Raw genomic sequence first — 20,001 nt, 5'->3', positions numbered from 1 at the left:
AACACTCTTTAATGATTCATAAAGCAAGGAGGTGTCATCTTGAGACCTAGCTGGAACATGGGTTATGTTTTTCCTTCCATTTTGACATGGATGTTAAAGTTTTCAAAGGTGTTTACCTCCATGTCTTGGTGAGAACTGGACTTATTGAAGGAGCTGGTTTGGGCCCAGTTCTCTTCAGTACTTTCAGTAGTGGTTTCAGTCAAGCTGAAAGAGGCTCTAAACAGTTCAAAGGATGGGATCAGAATCGGAGAGAAAAAAAATGGAAAACCTGGCACCTGAGAAATTGAAGCCAAAATACACAATGGGAGTAACTGGTAGGATGGCAGCGAGGGCACACGAGAGGCTTCAGCAGGCTGTGACACAGATGTAAATCCAGAAAGATTAGGCATCCGCACAGAAGGTTCTTCTCCCGCCTGCCTTGAGAGGAGAGGTCCCTGAGGAAAGAAGGGGCCGATCCCCGCGCCTGGTGGTGCCCGGAGTGCGGAGCCTCGAGCAGGGCACGGGCTGGGGAGCAGCGAAAATGATAAACGTCCCTGACGACGAAACAAGTGATTTGCTCCGTCTGGGAGAAAAAAAAAAAAAGAAAAGAAAAAGAAAAAGCCGTATCCTGAGGGAGAGGAGGAATACCGGTCCTGGCACAAAGTGGGGGGCGCGCAACCCCCTGGGGGTCCGGGAGCGGCAGCGCCGGCTCCCCCCGTCGGAGCGCCCTGGGCGCGGTGCCGGGGCCGCGTCCCGCCCGCCGGGGGAGGAATCGCGCTCCCGCCGCCCTCCCTCCGTCCTGCCCGTCCCTGCCCGTCCCCGCCGCCGCTCCCACAATGCACAGAGCCCTCCAGGTAGCAGCAACATGGCGCGGGCCGCCGCCTGAGCATCCTCCTCCTCCTCCTCCTCCTCCTCCTCCGCCTCCTCCCGCCCGCCTCCGCCTCCCGCCGCCGGGCTGCCGCAGAGGGGCCGCCCGCCCGCGCCCTGCGCCATGGCAGCCTCCGAGCTCTACACGAAGGTAGGGCGGCGGCGGGGCCGGGGCTGCGCGGGGGCGGCCGGACCGCGGGGCGGGGGAGGCGGGAGCGGCGCGGGCCGGGCGAGCATCCCGGGCGAGCATCCCGGCGGAGCGAAGGGGGGCCGCGGGCAGGGACCGGCGCTGCCGCCCGCGGCCCCGGCGGGAGCCAGCGGCGCTGCCCGCGGTGGGCCCGCATCCCGGCGGGCGCGGGGCCGGTCCCCGCTGTACCGGAGGGGCTCCGCGCCCCGGGCCGGGCGGGGGGCGGCGGGGCCGGCCCGAGAGGAGCGGCCGGGGCGGCTCCGGCAGCGCGGCGGGGACGCGCCCGGGGGGAAGCGCGGCGGGTCAGCACGGCCGCTCGGTTATCGCCTTCGGGAACACCTTCCCGATCCCTGAGGAAAAACGACTTCTACGACATGAGCGCTTTGATATTCAACTACCCTTTTCTGGTGACACTGCACCTTCGGATTATATTTATTCTTTTGGCAGCCGTTCAGAAGCCCTGCAGTCAGCAGTGATGCGCAGCGTGACTCTCATATGCTCTTTAATCAGACGTTTTTCTAATCTTTTTAGTCCTGTGTGTTAGTATCTCGTCAGCTCCCACCTGGAAACAGTTCCTGCCCTATGCATCTTGATGATGGGCAAAGGCTGCAAATGGAGATGTGGAAATGGTTGTTTTGTGCCCTAGCCATGCGTTATTTTCATTACTCTGCCTTGAGCTAGGGCAAAAATCTGGAAAAAACGACAGACAACAGGTTTTTAAAGGCAGGAGGGATGACTGGGGTCACCAGAACTGGGTGTACAGTATAACATGACAAACTGCAAATACTTCTTTCAAAAAGCTTGCACAGTCAAGTGTGTCATTAGGAAAGCCATGCCATCTAGATCCTTGAGCCACTTCATGAAATGCTCCCAAATTATTCCCAGTCTAGCACATTGGGTGAGGAAGGAAAGGAAACAGACTTTTTGTTTTGGCATGAATGGGTCACTTTATTGGTAGAGTCCTCCCACTCAGAAGTGGTGGGACAGCACACTGACTGTGCATCAGGACAAATCAAACCGGGCATCCCTTCAACAGGCTTGACTGTATCTGAGTAGTATATTTGTGTAAGAGAGATTGAATGGGAGGAGGTGAGGTGCATGCCAGCACCCCCTAAAGAATGCTGTTACATTAGTGGTATATGACATCTTGGTGTCTTGTGTGTCACAGAACTATCTCTTTGAACTATCATTGCCCAAAGGGATGAAAATTACCTTTCTGGTCAAGAGAGCCATGGTACTGCAGAGTTGTTTCCAAGTGTCCAATAGACCTTCTCTATGTAAGGAGTTATTTTGGAAAGGTGTTCTTATTTATCTCTCTCTGTAGATGTTCTCCTTATGGAATTGAAATCTCTCATAAAGTGTTGATCAGAATACTTTCTTTTTTCTTTTTTTTTTTTTTATTTTCCAGCCCTGTCTGACCTTGAATTCCCTTCCTTGAGTGGTTGAATTCTTTGGTCAGAAGCTGCTCCAAAAATGTGGGTGTGTTGTTGTGTTGGAACTGCATTACAGTGGAAAGCTCAAGGCCCCTTGTAGTTCCTAAGGAAGGCCTGGCTCAGAATCAGGCAGGTCAGGGTAGGAAACCTGCTGGGTGTTCAAGAGAGACTCTCTGCTGTCTTCCCTCTCTACTTTTTCCCCAAGTAATGGCAGCATGCTGTTTAAATCCCATTCAGTAACTCATCCTTGATTAGGTAACATAAATAATGGATTTAAAATCATAGCACACAAAGGTAAAGAGAGCAAACACAAAGTCAAACAGGCACTGGGATGATCTTGCAGTAGGGACTTAATGGGTGATGAAGGCCAGTGAAATTGCTTCTGTGCTTTACTCTCACACCACAGGCTGTTCTTGTCCTCTTTAGAGACATATGTAGGCACAGAAAGAGCGAATTTCACATCTTTTTTATACTGGTAGGCAGAGTCAAGATATTCATTCAGAGCAGCTGCTTAAAGTACCAAAGCTTTCAGTATTGCTGGTTGTGAGCAATGGGCCCAAACCATACAGGCTTTGAATTCCTGTGCCCAGTGATACTGCAAACATAGACTCTACTTGAGGGCAACAGCTTCAATTTTTGGGTGCAGTAGCTTAAAATTGCTCCATGGGTTATATCCCAGGTTTTCTTATTTAAAATATTATGCCTTTGAGCCTTGTTCTGTTGGATATATAGCAGTGGCAGGTGTGTGGTCTTGCTGTAAGGTAATTTCTAAAAGTTTTGGTTCTTTGACTTTTGAAACAAACTTCAAAGAATCTTGGTGTGTTTTCTGGATCATCATTGCTCTGCTGAGTGATGGTGGGGCATAGTTGGTAAGCATTTCAGTAACTGTTGACCAACACTAGATATGTACCTACTTCTGCTGACCCATAAAAATTGACAGGGACAATCTAGGCCATGTGTCAGCTTTTGTTAAGTGCAGTTTGCTTTCCTTGGAAATTAAGAACAAGTGAGAATGCTTTGCCTAGAACTGGAACTCATCTGACTTCCACACTGCTGAGAGCACCACGTTTATGTTACACGTTGTCTTTGTGAGTTTCAGGGGGGTGAAACCAAGCCCCAACACATGCTCTTGCTGCCTATACACAGAAATCAACAAAACAGATCAGACACTATGTTTGTGCCACCTCTTTTAAAGTCTTAGTGAAGAGTTGACATAATTCAGTCATTTTTGTTCTTCATTTCCATCTATTTTTCCCTGGGTTTGAGTTGTTTCTGTTTCATGCTGTGCTTTCCTAGAGCGTGCTGCTTTGCCCTCTCAGGATTTCTGTTTCCCTTTTGTATGCAGTGTGCTGATTTATTTACTTATCCATTCATTTATTTTCATTCTTGCTGCTGCCAATATGCTCCTCCCTTTCCATTATCTTGGAGATGAGGGCTAGCTAGCTCCAGCTAGATTGGTCCTAACTGAGGGCCTGATCCAATTTCAGTTAAAGTGAGTGGAAATGTTCCTTTGAACATAGAGGAATCAGTAAACAGTTTTTGCTGGACAGCATGGTCTGGGCAAGCTGAACTCAGCAGCTGACCTTGAAATGGTTCAGTTTGGGGATTTATGAGCAGTAAATTGAGTTAGGGAAGTGTCAGAGGAAACTGCATAGAACAAAAAGCTGCTTGTGCAGTCCTCAGGCCCTTTCTTGCTTTCCTGGGGCTGTTTGCAGCAGCTGCTCTGAGTGTGAAGCCAAGGGTGTTACAAGACTTGCTCTTCTTCAGTTGTGCTGGGTCCTTGCAAGCAAAAATGGCAAATGGCAGATTCTGACCAGGTTATGGCTCTTCTTGGGTATGTTTGTGGTACATGGGCAGGGAAATACAGCAAAAAAACAAGCTGAGCATAAGGGAGAAAATATAACTGTTTCAAAATTTTTGTGCCTATTATTGGGCTTTTCCTGGGATGTGAAAAAAAAGCTGCCTTAATTATATAGTCCTGTATATTGCTGTTCAAACTGTTGTCCCAGAATAGGTTCTTCCACCCAGCGTACAAGAGGCCAATCCACACACAGAGTTGAGGTATTTGGCTTATTTACAGAAAGTTGGACTGGGGGGAAATCCACCAAGGCAGCAGGATGACTACCAAAACTCTTCATTATGTATACATTTTAGCAAACAAAGGCATTAATGTTCATTGGCTGCAAGTTATCTAGTTCTCTTAATAGTTTGTATTCTATCTTCTGTTGGTTAATGAGTCTCATTTTTTGTGCTAATTAGTCATATGCTCAGTCTTTCTCTTCTTTTGGGTTGTTGGGTTTCTTGGGCCAGTGGTCTTTGAGTTGGTCATGATCTTCCCCTGCTGAAATTACATTTTACCCAGTCAGAGCTGATTCAGCACAGTCAATGAGTTGGCTTTATTAATTTCTTCCTTATCAGGGGTTCTGCCAAATGTCCTTGTGGCCTGTAAATTCTGTATTCTTTGTGTCCTCTATCAGTGGACATCCTCCTTTCTAAGCTTTGTTAGCCTCCCCCTAGGTCTGAGAACATTGAAGCTGTGTCAAGCCCTAAACCTTAATAAGGCTATTCTACCAACAAATAATTTCTAACACCTAGACATCACTTTAGAGCTTGTTAGCTGCTGTTTCGTGGATTAAATCTCCTTTCTTGTTGATTAGGCTTGAAAGTACACAAAGATCAAACATCAAAAAACATTCTTTTTTAAGAAAATGTTTACATATTCCACATTTTGCAACAAAACTGTTGCATGTGACCTAAGTGTTTTCTAAGCATTAAACAGTAACCACTTGTCTCAGCAGGTCACTGTTTTGTCCTTCCAGAACCCTGCTGCCCATCAGTGCAGAGATGGGGTTGTTTGTCTCCATGCACGACTTGGGTGTCCTGCTCTGGGTCTGAGTGGGACAGTTCAGACAGCGAAGCTGTTGCAGAAATCAGATGTGCACTGTCAAACTATTGCATCTGCACATGACAGTGAGGCTTCACAGGATACTTTATAACTGTGCCTCTGCCTCTTCTTAAAATCTGGTGCAGCAGCAGTGGAAGAGGGAATATTTCACTTGCTTCCCTGCTTCAGGGACCTGCTGTTTCACTGGAATGGCAGCCCTGCCAGTCACAGCTCACAACACTGTGCACCCACTTTATTCCTGTTGCCTTAAAACTGAAGGTGCTGAGGGTATAATTACCCAACAGTCTAACAATAGTTGGTTTAACCTAACCTTGACGTTTTTCTTTGTTTGTGTAAAAGAAATTTTCTGTAGTCAAACGTCAGCCACAGCAGCCTAAGAAATTAAAAAGCTCTTAGCTTTCTAACAGCAGTTTTGTGACATGTCAGCAGTCTATCATCTTGTTAAAATACACTTGAGCCTTGGGAAGCAGGATGAGTGATGGTTTAAGTTGGAGCCCAGTCTGCACTGGAGCTGCCCCCCTGGGTGCTGAGTGTGTCTGGAGCATGAAATGATGCCACCCTGGTGTGGGCAGGGACACACCAAGCTGTTTGTGAAAGCTTCTCACAGCCCAGAGATAGTTTTTGGGAGGGTGTATCCTGTAGTCCTAAAGAAACACTGAAAGTGTAGCATCACTGGGAGCTACTTTTGGGAAGGGGAGATCATAGCTTTATGTTTTAAAATGTTCTTATTTTTTTCCTGTAGATCTGATCTTGAAAGTTGTAGGAATTCTTTGTTACATGTAAAGAACTGTGAAGGTCCCATTTATAATAATTGGTCTTATTTGTTTAGTTCTTTGATTATCATGTTAAAACATTTACCTAATAATATTAGTGGATTACATAGGATCCCCCTCAAACTGTCATCAGCAATTCTTGCAGAATAGTAATGTCTGCACATGGAACTGTCACTGGTTATTTGCAGTCTGTTCCTACTGTAGGGATTTTATAGCATGTGCCAGATGGCTTGGGTAATGGATTACTATTATTTTTTAGATAAATAAATAATCAAAGAAAGTGCTGTCGAGCTCCTGCTATGTCAGAAAATATGTGTAATGACCACCATTATCTTTTGTTGAGCCAATGAGCTCCAGGTTGAGTTGTAAGGGATAGGCAGCCTGTGGGGCAGATTTACCTATCTTCTAGGGTCTCTTTGTAGGGCCTTTGGGAGTTTAATCCTCTCCATGTGTTCTAATAACAAAGTAATTTGTCTCTCTCTTTATGAGACTCATTGCTTAATCTCTGTAGAAAAAAAAAGCATTTTTGTTATTGAAATGGGCTCATTGAGGCAGCTGAATTGGAGGAAGTCACACAAATGTCCAGTGTCACATGGTTGCACTGTTTCTGGATGGTCTATTTTTAATAGGATTTCAAAAAAGCAAGAAGTGACAGTGAGGTTAACCACAGGTGGTGTTTCTGCTGTGCAGGAAAAGCAGTGTGCAGCTGGCAAGTCTGTTGACCTGTAGGGCCTGTGCCTGGATTAGGCTTTGCACCAGACCCCAGAGGAGCTTGGGGTGGCCTACAGGGACATTCACAGAACCTCAGAATGGGTCAGGTTGGAAGGGACCACAGTGGGTCATCCAGTCCAACCTCCCTGCTCAGGCAGAGTTGTCCTAGAGCACATGGCACAGGACTGTGTCCAGATAGTTCTTGAAACCTCTAGTGAGGGGAAACTCCACACCCTCTCTGGGCAAACTGTTCCACTTGCACAATAGAGAAGTTTTTCCTCATATTCAGATGGAACTTCCTGTGCATCATTTTCTGCCCATTGCCTTGTGTCCTAGAGATTGGCACCACCAAGAACAGCCTGGCTCCATCTTCTTGGCACAGATATGTATACACATCAATGCCTAATAATTTATTATATTCATATGTTAATTTATACACATTAATTGAATTCAGGTTTCATTCCTTGACAGCACAAAGCATACACAAAACAAGTATTTAATTGTTTGAAGTTTTGCTTGTGTTACTGGAGACTTTGACACCTGCACATATAGTGAGCATACTTACAGATGTTGCTGGTTTGAAAGGCATCTTGGCTGGAGGGAAGATGATGGATGCAGGTTTGCTTTATGCTGTCATGCAGCAAGAGCTCCTCTGATAAGAGTCAGTGATTTGTTTTATGCCTCTTGATTCAAGTCAGCTTACCTTGGTGTGCATGTAGAGACGAGCAGGGTCCTTTGCTTAGCTGTGTTTTCTTTCACAGGCTTGAAGGTGCAGAGGTTATCTCTGATCTAATTTTGTGCTCACTGTAGTGGAGCAGTGTTTACTCCTGCGTGTATTGAGCTTGACTCTGATAGTGAGTATTTGTACAGTTGGGCCCAGGGCCAAGAAAGGGCATTTGGGCAAGGCTTTTGTTCCTGATGCTTCATTAGCAAGCTACTCGAATGAGTTGAAGCAGCAGAATGCACCTTCTGCTTGTCTTCTCTGCTGCTGAAATAGCAAGGGAAGAACTTCCTACTTCCTGTCAATAATAGGAGGTTCTTGTTGCAGAAAATATGGAGTTAGGGTCAGAAATAATCCCGTGGTTCTTGGAAATTTTCATCATGTCTGTGACATTGACTTTTTCATCAAACTAAGTCTTACTCCTTATTTTCATATACCATAACCCCACTCACGATATGCCACAGCAGAAGTATGTTTTTGTTTTGGGGGTGATGCTTCTGGGAGTTTGGTTGGTTTAAATTGGTATCAAAACTTTTAAGTACGTGGAAAAGCATTAGGCATGAAAATAAACCTGTTCTCTAAAATTCATGTGAGACAGAGAAAAATTCAAGCTGTTTTGAATTCAGAGGCTCTTCATACAGTAGCTCTTTCCTTTTGTTGGCTTTACTTTTGAGCTGCATCCAGGGCAGTGAGTTGTGTGATTGGGTTGCTAAGGCCTTGTTTACCAACACTAATGGCAAGGCTTTTAGTGGCTTTCCTGGCAGAGAACAGCACTCACACGCCTGTGCCAGTGCCACCCTTTGCTTAGGACTGCATCATTTCCTCCTCCTTCTCAGGGTTGCTTGGCTTTGCTTAACTCTGGGTTTGCTTAAGCCTGATTCTGCAAAGATTTATTGTTGTCCCATGTGAGTAATCATACATTGCTTAATTTTGTGCTTTGAAATCAAGCACATAAATCTGAAAGATCAGACCTTTTGTTCTCTATTTCTTCTTATTGCAGGGAAATAATTTTGCTGTCATATGCATATGTTTGGAATAATTTGTGCAGGAAAACAAATTAAAGCATCCTAAGCATGTCTCTTGTCAAGTTCTCTGTGGATAGCTCTGTGTTCTCAGCATTGCAGTAAGTTAGGACCTGTCTACTTAAAACCCAGTTTTAATGTTTAATAGCTGTGGTGTATTTTCAGGAGGAGCTTCCCCTTTGAGGACCCCTGCTATCTCATGGTGCCCCTCATCTTTTAGCATGGTCCATTTTTTCAGTTTACTCCAGGCAGCACCCTAATGTGCAACTCCCTGTGTGAGATGGATCACCTGGGCTGCCCAGCACTGCACAAACGTGAAAAGCACCATTATCAAGCTGATGATCTTGATGGTTTTGGGGTCTTCCTGTTCCTGGCAGTCCAGATCACAGCAGGAGCAGTACAGCTGCTTGCTGCTTGCAGTTAGTTACAGTATTTAATAGTTTTGTTTCTATGTATTGGTCTGTTTATATGCAAATAAAATGTGAAGAAGAGATCAGTGCTGGCTAAACGGTTTGTATGTGGGGTTTTGTGTGTTTTGGTTCAGTTTCTCATTTGTTTTTAAAAAGAGGCTGAGTAGTTAGTGTGGTTACATTAGAGAACTGCCTTTCTTGCTGAATTCAGGGCATTAAGCAGCTGGAATGTAGGCACAGGAAACATTAGGCACTGATAATGAAATTTAAAGACTTCAGTCCTACTGGATGTCTGTGGACTGCAGATACTGACCCAGCTTTTAATGTATGTGCAAATTTTAACGTTTATTTTGAAGAAGGTCCAGATGGATTACTTATGGAAGCAGAGACCTCGTGCTTTACACCTTCTGTTCTCCTTAGTGGCATGGATTTAATTTCTTTGGCCTATTAGTCAGGAACAATAGCAAGAACTGTCACAGATCTTTCAATAGCTATGGAAGTACTCAAGGCTGGGGTAAAGCTTCTTAAAATGTTAAGGGAGAAGAAGGTACAAACCTAACATCAAAAAGCAAGTATGAATGAGAAGTCACCATGCCGATGAATGGTGTGAGGGAGCAGCATGAAGATTAAACTGGAGGAGAATCAGTCAGGAATGCAGAATGCATCTGTGTTTTTGTGTGTGTCACCTCTGTGCTGTTTGGTGAAAGTTGTGGCTATTTTCTGAACGTCTTGAAAGCTGTTACACTTCCCTCGTTGCTCCTCAGGTCTCCATTTTTGCCATGTAACCCTGCTTCAGGTGTGGCTGTAGGTAAGGCTGCCAGGGTAATTCATATAGAATAAAAGCTGCCACTGGCAATTAGTGAAAGTGGCTTGTTGAGTTTAACTCTTAGGAGATAGTGAGGATGATTGAGAGCAGACTCTTTCGGGCTACTTACTTACACTGTGGTCTGATGAGAGCCCTTCATCATTTGAAGATTAAATGTAAAGGCTAAAGCAGCATTGCTTTGAAGAGCTCTCATTCTGTGTTAACACGGGGTGAGATTTGACATGTGATTTGTTGTGTCATTTTCCAGGATTGCTGTATGGGTAGGTGTAAACTGCACATTTCTAGCTGGACAGTCCTAAATGTAGAAGAACAGAGACTTCTCAACAAAGTGACTTTCATACCCATGTGGTCTCTTTTTTGTAAATGGATATGAAAAATCATGAAGTCTCCCTCAATTACCAATGGTGTCTTTGAGTTCTTCCATTTGATTATCACAAGACAAGAGAATTTTGTGATTAGTTTGTGATTTACAGGAGGACACTCTTCCTCTTTGTAGAGACAGAGAAATAACCTAAAAATACTGTGAGTCAGTCTAACAATGAGGGAATTCATTGCCCCAACATGGCTTGTCACACGTTACTCTCTGCAGACTCCATGGGTTATTCATAAGTATCTTTAAAGCAGATGACCTCAGTTGTTTTGCTGAGGAAACCAGAGAGAGAGGTTCCCAAGCTGCCTTATGAGTTAGTATACACCAAAACAAGATATATGGAAATATATTCCATGGAGATTGAGCCTGTTTTGCCTGGAAAGGAAACACCAACTGCCTCTGAAAGTGCTGAAAATTGATGTTACAGGAGATATGGGATGGAAATAGATGTTTTAGACTATATGTATGTTAAAGTAAGTAGAATATGTTTGATTGCCTTCTTGATTTTAACATAAGCATATAGGTCTGTATAGCCAAGCATATAATTGCTTATTAGTATCATAGTATTGTAGTATAATAGTTTATTAATTAAGGTTTATAGTAAGTAGAGTTTCGACTTGTGATTTTGGAGATACATAAAGAAGAATTTTTCAAACATGCCAGACATTCATTTCATTGTTCAGGAGATTATCTCCCTTAGGAAAAAAAAAAATGACAAGAAGAGAAATATTTGCAGAAGTTGTTAGAATTTGATGTCAGAGTGCACTTCTTCCTTGTGACAGTCTTATGTATCGGAAGTGTAAAGGTGATATAAACCTTTTGCAAATAGTCAAATAGGTAACACTTGTAGAGAAGAGGAATGGAGTGGTTTCTCTAAGGCTAAACATGGTATGATTGAAAGTGTGCTTCAGCTTGTGTGAACAGCTTTAGTTTCACTTCCCTCTCCAACACAGAGGTGTTTCCCATAACTTCCCATGCTAATCAAGGTTAGCACTGCACTGATGAAATGGGCTGGTACGGGCAGGACTTGCAGCCCCACTGCTCCTCTGCCCCGTTCCACTGGGGGGACTGGTGAGGGCAGGGCTGGACATCCCACGGGAAGAAATGCAGTTGCTCTTGCTGGAGAGTTTCTGGTAACACCGTGGCTGTTAACCCCAGTTCTGCTTTCACAGCTTCCCCCAGTTCTTGTGGAGAGAGTCTCTTAGGGAGGTTTATCTCTGCTCACTGCTTTTGAGTTTGAGCTTGCCCAGGTCATTCGTACCAGGTCATTCTGGTTTCCTAGTGTGGGGACTTACTGTTAATTACTGTTAATTTCCCATGAAAAAATGGTGAAACTAAGTACAACTTCATTAGATGTGCTTCAGTGGAGTCAGGTTGCTGTTTTAATATGGCAGAAGGGTGTCTGTGGTGTGGACTGGACCATAATACAGTCTGGGTTTGCTAAGTAAAACTAATTTTCCCTGAATAACTCAAGCTAAGTCAGTTAAACTCCGTTTTAATGATGCAGCTACATCTCAGCCTGGGGCTTCTGTGTTGGTCTGTCGAAAAATACTCAGATATTTAAAACCTCAATTTGGTGTTTTACTTTAAATGTGACTTTTGGGGGGGGGGGCTAGGATTAAGTAAATGCAAGGGAGTGCTATTGGACATGAGCTCAACTTTACAGAAAAAGACTCAGAGAAGTACAGCCTTATCTGCTATCAAAGTTTGTGTTGAATATATTTCCTTTTTAACTTTCAAATTAAACCTTCACAGTTAAGTCAGCAATTGTCCATGCTCCAGATGTTTTACAGATATGAGAAAATGTAGCCTCATTTCACTTCTGTGAGCTAGGTGATCAGTTATGGCTCCACTACTTTCTCAGTAACTCGTTGTTTCAAACTCCCTTGCTGTAGCACAGCGTGGTGCAGTGCATCTGTCTGATCAATACAGCCCTTTATTTTCCCTTCCTGCCTAAGCAAGTTGTAGATACACCAGATAATCTCATGGCAGCGATGCAGATGGCTCAGTGGTGAAGCAGAGACACTGAGGCTAAAGAGAGCACTTCCTCCTTGTGTGTGTGTGAGCCCAGGATGGACTCCCAGCTGCAGCCAGAGCTATGGGCCTGTTCCACCCACGAGCAAAACCGGGGCTGTGCCCTGAAAAATATGTAAGGAACATGAGGGTCTGGACTGAATTTGTACCAGGGGTCTGGAAATAATACTTATTTCTGCATTCAGGTAATTATGCTGTGAAGTTTGTGTTATGACTTGCATCCTCTCAGTGTTTCCTCTTGTTTCAATTGCCCTTAAAAGTTTTTGTGTTCTTGAATCTTAAATTCGGGCCCCCATGAATTTAATCATGGCATTGAGTATTTTTGTGTGTGTGTGTATTCCTTAAGTATAGACTTTAAAAAAAAATTTTAAATTGGAGAATTTTCGTAATATGCTGTTGGCATTCACTGTAAGCACACAAACATGAAATCATGTATCCTTTTCCTAATAATCTTTCTTCGGTGCAATGTGTCTCATTAGCTTAATATTCAGGGGAACTGCAGTTGTTTCATTTGCCCTTAAATTTTTGTGGGCACTCTTCTACAACTCTTGTAACATGTTTTTCAGGTTGCATGAATTGTGAGTTTTAAGGAAGACTTATAATTAACTTCTTTTTGAAATCATAGCATGTAATTCGGCTTTGGCCTTCCTTTTGGTGGTATGGATCGAAATACAGTACAGCAGATGCCTCTCTCTGTGGATATGACCCCAAATGAAGTTTTACATGAGTCAGAATATTTTCCTGTCAGTGTGTCTGGGGTAGGCGTCACACTGCTGCTCGATGTTTTTGCAGATCTTATTGTGGTTATTCAGCTGGTTTGTGTCTCAAGCAGTGACCAAGACATTGGTGGTTTTGGTGTAGCTGTAATTGCCTTATTTTTCAAAGATCTTGCAGAGCTGTGTTCATTCCTTTGATAGGTCTAGAAACCAAAACTGTTTCAAACACGAAATTTTCTTCAGCGTTGATATTTCTGTGAATATGCTTTTTTAAAATCCTGTTTACTTTAAAAAAACTTTTTTTTTTGAGGAATTTACTGAATTAAATGAGAATAGCACACTGCAGGAAGTAAGACAGCAGCGCTGCTGTTTCACTGAGGGTTTATGGTGGGTTATTACACTGCAGGTTTGCTGATGACTGGTGGAATATGAGGAGTCCTGTGGGCAGATGGGGCAGGTCAGTGGTGCAGGAGCATCAGTCCTTGTCCTTGTGGTGGTGGCAGGGATATAGGGAAGGACGTGGCTGTGTTTCCCTTGTAACAGACTGGCCAGGCCACTTTGTGAAACATTTCCTTTTTCTGTAATTGGTCATACACAGCCTTGACTGAGCCCTGTCAGAAGCATCACGTAGGCAAATTCATGGTGTGCCCAGGCAGTGCTGGTGGCTTCCCACCACTGCCCAGTGGTTTCAGCAGCAGCTGTTACTGGCATCATGTGCTGAGTAAGTCACGGAGTGCAAGATGTAACCGTGGCCACTGGCTGAGGATGAGTGGCTGCTTAGGGAGGGTGGAGAAGAGCCTGTGAAAGGGGATCTGTGAAATACAACAGGAGCTAACAAGTGCTGTTCTCATATGCAGCAGCTTAGGGGGGTGAATGGGCAGTATTTTGATAGCTAAAGTATTGTCTGGGTTAATAACAGCTGATTAGAAACCACATCTGTCTCCCTCTATGTGACATTTTGAAGAGAAGGTCAAGTACAATCAACATAAACTGTAGAAAGCAATGTTTTTAAAAATGAAGTAAATTCACAACTTTTAAACAGTTCATGTTTCTTATGAAAATCGTATCAATTACAACCTTGGAATATAACTGTTCTTTGATAGATTTGATAGTTTAAAGCAAAACACTGAGTTTGTTTGGCCTGGATGTCAGGCCCAGTGTGTAGGTTTGCTGGGTGACAATTTCCTCTGAATTTCAGTGCAAAGGTTGCTAGTAGTTGTAATGTTTAAAGAAATATAAAAATATACATTTCTGTTTGCTGATCAAATTTGTCTGCATGTGTATAGATATCCTGTGTTTGGGATTTAGGTTTTTTTGCATCAATTTGAAGTAAGGTGAAGTTTCAGGTAGATGTAAGTCAATGGACATTTTTCCAGTGGCTGAAGATACAGATCTTGCTGCAGTGATTCCGTGTGGGATGCTGGTAGTTTTTGACTGTACCTTGTACATTCAAGGGATGTTTGGCAAATGACATACAAGTTGCTTTTGTTGCTGCAAGTCCCCAGGCCCTAAATACAAAGAATGCCTTATAAAAATGCTTAAAAGAAGGAAAGAAAGGAGAGGGAAAAAAAAGCTTTTGTATCTTTACGATTCAAATGTAGTGGATATTTATAGGGTAGATGAAGTGCTCAAGTACAACAGATTTTTTTTCATTGAGCTGTGATTCAAGGAGTTTCCTCGTGCGTGGTGAAGGATGCAGTGCCTTACCTGCCTAACCATGAGCACTGCGGGCGCTGTGACCCAAATTTGCAAACCCAGTGTCAGTGGTATGCAGACTCATAGTGGTGGTGTCTTAGGGGGTAGCTCGGGTCACTGCTGTCCCCTGGATGCTGTTTGGCTGGTCAGGGAATTCCCATGAGACAGAATAACACCAGGCTTTTGATCTTCCTATTAGGTGGACTAACTGTGTGAGATCGTTTTTCAGTTAAAACATTAATACAAATTGTCACTTACATTTCCCCTCCTATGTATCATGATTGAATGTCTTTTTGAATTAATGCTTTCCAAATATCAGGCCTTAAACTGTACAAAAGGTCTATAAATGGCTGTTGCTGAGCAACAAGACAGAAAATGCACTCCATGCCCAAAGAGTGCTACTGCCTTTAAGAAAATCGATAATTTCTTCTCGGATTTTTTTTCCAAAGTTAATGATTCTGTTTCCCTCGGGCCATAAGAAGAATTGAGATGGGTTGGTCAGAGGTTTTGCAGCAGCCCACTTGTCATGAAGATGCTCTGCTTTCCAGTCCTCCTTGATTACCTGGCATTTTTATGAAAGGAGAGTAAAGTCCTGTGTGTCTTTGCAGAGTGCAGCCAGCAGCAGCACTTTGTTAACAGGGGTGCAGTGTGTCCTTGGGACTGCCCATGTGTCACAGGATGGCACAAATTTTAGTGGTCTCAGCAGTGGAAGAAGCAGGACCTCCTCCCACCTCCTGTGTGAGTGATCATGATCCCTTTGTAGGAGATCCAGGTTGGTCAAGTTAAGACTTGTGTTTGACTGTTACTCACCTGGCTGTCCACTTGCTTATGTTGATACTATAAAAGCCAAACTTTGCTGTTTCAGGTGTTTCCAGGCTCAGTATTGTCATCCTTGGCAGTGGCACTGTGAACCAGGCATAGGGGAAAATATAAAGCTGAAAGGAAATTATTCTAATAGCATCAGATTGTGTGGTCAGAGCAAGCCTGTCAACTCTGACAACTTTGTACTCTGTTTTGTTGTTATGACTTACTAGCAGAGATACTTTTCTTTTTCCAGCCTAATAATGCAGCCAGCTCTCTCCAGGTGGCCACTCTGGTGGCTCTCTCCAGTTCAGTCAGCAACAGGTTCACATTGAATGATTTTGGTGAAATTTGGCTTTGACTTTGACCAGCTGTTGCTGTTCCATTGGCTCCTTCAGCTCCTGCTGCCAGAATTGATCTCTTTGATCCAGTATCTCTTTGATCCAGACATGAATGAACTGCTTTATTCCTACCCAAAACCAAGGTCATTCTTGAAAGCAAAGGGGGCAATGTCCCTTGTATTTCTTTCATGGTGAAAGACTGTGGTTATTGAGGCTGTCTGTAAATAAAAAAAGAGGTGATCTCTGCTGGAGTGAAAATTGTACAATTTCATTTGTATGGGTAGATCTCACTGAGAAACCAGGGACAATTTTCTGTGAGCTGAAATTTCCTTTTTCATTCTAGGATGTTGATAATTTCATGAACTCTTTCAGCTCTTACCCAAAGAGCAGTTAAGCTGGAAACATAGCTATATCTCCTCCTTCTGTGTCTGTGATCATGCAAGGGAAGTAGAAAACTATTTGACTGCTGAAGTGACTGCTGAGCTGCTTGCATTGCTAATTCCGTTCTGTCAGCAATGTCAATTAGTACTTCAGGAGGTTAATATCTCAGAAGAGAGGCTTTGTGAGTCATATGGTCTCATTTGATAGATAATTGTTGTAGTCTGCTGATTTCTTCATGTGATCTAAGAAGAAATCATGAGGTATGACAGAATGCTGTGTTTTCCTATTATGTTTTCCTATTATATAAAATTGTAATAATCCAGCCAATCTTCTGACCCACCATTAAAACATGAAAACTTCTGTTTCTTTTCTGTTGTCAACTCTTTTAGAGTCTTTCTGTAGATATCAATAAACCGTTGTCTTTCAGCAGCCCACTTGTCCTTCCTTGGACAAAGTATGGTGCTCCACACTTCCATGGGATTTTAGAAATATTGGGGTTTTTTACATTAATCAGATGAGGCTGGAAGAGAGTCTAGGCAGGAAACTGAGATTTGAAATAGTCCTGTCACTATGCATTTAATTATTTGTTTTCCTTCTGAATTCAAGGGCATCTCATCTGTATCTCTTAATATTTTCACTCTGACTTTTAAACGAGTTTAGGTTAAAGAATGGTCCTTTGAATGCTGGGCTGGAGATATGCCTTTGTCATAGGGTGGAAGGATGTGCTGCATGTCCTTCCCATGCCTCTTTCAGTCCTACATTTCCAATAAGGAGAGAAAGAAGTCATCAGTGGTGAGCCAGAATCACACTCACAGAGAAAGGACAACATTATTATCTGGATAGCAAAGCTAAATTTATTTGAGCCAAACCAATTCTGAAATATAAAGTGCAAGTGACACTATTGGTAAGCTTGGGCTGACATGAAAGGTAGCAATACTTATGTAAAGTTTAATTTCACTGCCTTTCCTTGAGTAAATCATACTTGTATCTCCCCTGTCAGAAGTTTTATTCAAAATTTACCTTGAACTACCATAAATAGTAATGTATTCATGGATCATAATCAGGCACGATTACACTAAAGTTCATTTGATTCTTGCTGTAACTTTTTTTGTCATTTCAGTGCTAGAATTTTAGACATTATTGTCATTTTTAGACTAGAACTTCCTTTTTAGATGGCTGATTTGTGTCAGTGTCTCTAGAAGTTTGTCTTATTTTAGTCTTATTTTAACGTTGTCATAAACATGGTTTTATATACTAGTAAATAAAGAGGGATGAATAGCAGATACCAGAGTAAGGTATTTCCTAAGAGAGAGGCCCTTGGTCCTGTTTCCACCAGTGGTGGTGCTTTGTTTTCCTCTGTAGGGTTGAATCCCACAGGCTAGGCAACAATGGGATTTTAGTGTCAACTGATTATATAAAAGATAGCATGAAAATCTGATTTTGCTAATCATTCTGCTAAATTAACGAGGTGAAAATGTTGTGAAATGACTCAGTGCTTGTAATTAGGAACATCTCTCTCTTTCCTCCCACCTGTTCTTTTTACCAGGTGTTTTCTTTGGCAGGGATTTAAGGCTAGGCACTGATGCTAGAGATGAAAAGCTGCAGCCTACTGCTCATAGGATGACTTCAATATCTGTAGGGTTATGTCATGTGGAAGGTTCAGCTGTCTGTAGTAACCCAGTTTCTATGGTGATCTGTTTTCTACTTTCTCTTTCCCTTCTCTAGACAGTAGAAAATGTACAGTTTCAGCTGAATAAATTAAAGGTGCCTATTTCGTGGTGCCACAGATCACATAGTTAGAAACTGCTACACAGCATTTGCTGCCTCAAGTTAAACAGCATTTGTGTCTTACAGGCTGCTCCTTTCTCACATCAGGAAACGTTTCTTTGTGTAGCCTAGAGGAAACCAGCCTGCTAATCTGTTTTGCTAGACAGCAATTAAATGCTTTCCTTTTTCGTGTTACATTTGCTTTGCTTTCTGTTAATTCCTTGGAAGGAATATCCCATCAGAAATATTGGGGATGGGGAAATTTCTGCTACAGCTTGGGAGTGGAACCTGGTCAAAGTGTGGTATGCATTCAGTCTTCAGCTGTGTCTGATGCTGTAGCATCTTTGTGTTAAACTAAAAAAACTTCCCTGATTTCTGGCAGGGTTTTGATTTTTAGGATTTTGTTTTATTGTGTTTTGGATTTTTTTTAGTAATAGAGAGTTCTCTGAGCGGATACATTGTGGTATGTTTGAGTGTATGGAGTTTATGAAGTATTGATTTTATGATTTGAAATTATGATACAAAATTGTGAATTGAAATTATTATTATTATATGAAATCATGAGTTTATGATTTATGAAGTTTTATAGGGAATCCTTTGTTTAAAAACCAAGCAGAAAGGAAAGAAAACATTCCTCCTGAGTACTTGAATACTGCATCTCTGTCATCAAGTGCTGGTTAATTGTTTTGGAACTGTTCTGTAGTTCCTGTGGGTTTGTACTTGCATTGCACATACACTTGTTAGCACACATCTTCGTTTCAGCTCAAACAAGGTTTCTTACCTTGTGAATTGTGGATGCAGGGCTGAAAACAACCAATCCAAGTGCCCAAATCATGGCTTCTGCTGCTGCTTTCCTCCATTGCTGTCATATACAATGCTCTGTGAATGGCAGCAGCATGTGCTGAAGAATTGTTTTGGGGTATCTTTCATTTTTCAAATAATTTGTCAATATTTTGGGGAGCGAGGAAAAGTTATGTAAATACTGAAATAGTGTGGCACTTCTGTACTGAAAACACTAACAAATAGGTATGAAACTAATAAAGCTCAAAGAAAAAAATAAGCCACACAACCACAAGTTTACTACAAGGAGAAAAGTTTCTTGTATTTGTATAAAGTAGATTCTTAGGGCTGTCATTAACACCCAGTGAAGATGATGAAGAAAGAGCAGGTGTGGGAGCGTGACATATTGTGTAATGGGAACAATGAAAGTGAATTTTTATTTACTTAGTTCATTATCTGTCTCAGTAGAGAGAATTGATATATGTGTGGCATAAGCTTCTCAGGAGTTTGAGAGCTTTCAGGATGAAGGCAGCAGCACTGCTTTAAAGGCTGCCATGTGTTAAGGGTGAAAGCAACACGTTTTGTCGTGTCCTGCCTTGCAGCAAGAAAGCAATATGGAGTTTGGCATGAAATCCTGCAGAAAATCCCTAACAGAAAAAAGCAGTTTGTAATTTTCAGTAGTGGGAAAACTGGGTTAATAAGAGGGGAAAAAAACCCCTTCAGCATTCCTTGAGGCAGAGGATGCCACACAAAAATAAGTTGTGTAAGATTAGGTGGTGAAGCTGTGTGACCAAATGCAGTTTTCTCTGCCATGAAATGCCATGCTTTGACAAATACAATGTAGTTATTTTGAAATAATTTAGTGGGTTGAGAATGTTTTGCAATGAGGTGAGAGTGACTATACCTCTAAAGCCAAGAACCTGTTTCGTTTGCAAAGGTGGTGGGTGTGGGGTGATCTCAGTGCTCTCTAGGCATTTAAGTTCAGAAGCTTTAATGCATTAAAAGTGTCACAGTCTTTTCCTTGTGTTACTCAAGAGCTGTTTTCATTTGTGTGGTTTTGCATGTACATGCAACTGTATAAGTAACTAGATGGTTTCCATACACCTTTAATTCATTCTTGAATATGAGATAACCATTATATCTTCACTCATTCAAAAATATGAATATTCTTTCTGGTTTTCAAAACAAGTCATATGTTTGTACTGGGTTACTTTTATGAATAAGGTTTCGGTGAAAATGGCCATTAATGGGAATCTTGTTTGCTGTGGTGTTTTTTCTACTG

The 20,001-nt window shown here is 42.5% G+C and overlaps 1 protein-coding gene across 14 annotated transcripts in view; it reads left to right on the top strand.

Moving 5' to 3' along the window:
• Window positions 1–849: 849 nt before the first annotated feature.
• MYO5A (myosin VA) overlaps window positions 850–20,001 on the top strand; it is a 97,779-nt gene continuing 78,627 nt past the window's right edge. For 4 of the 14 annotated variants that reach the window (XM_032700067.1, XM_032700061.1, XM_032700060.1 and 1 more), the window contains exon 1: window positions 851–997. In XM_032700067.1, the coding sequence (XP_032555958.1) occupies window positions 971–997 (27 nt within the window). In that variant the 5' untranslated portion in view covers window positions 851–970. Of the gene's footprint in view, window positions 998–20,001 lie in introns of all 14 variants that reach the window. The other 10 variants (XM_032700072.1, XM_032700071.1, XM_032700064.1 and 7 more) reach the window with 4 other exon arrangements.

This window comes from Chiroxiphia lanceolata, chromosome 12 (assembly GCF_009829145.1).
Source record: "Chiroxiphia lanceolata isolate bChiLan1 chromosome 12, bChiLan1.pri, whole genome shotgun sequence".
Classification (NCBI taxonomy): domain Eukaryota; kingdom Metazoa; phylum Chordata; class Aves; order Passeriformes; family Pipridae; genus Chiroxiphia; species Chiroxiphia lanceolata.
This window is presented reverse-complemented; position numbering and strand designations above follow the sequence as displayed.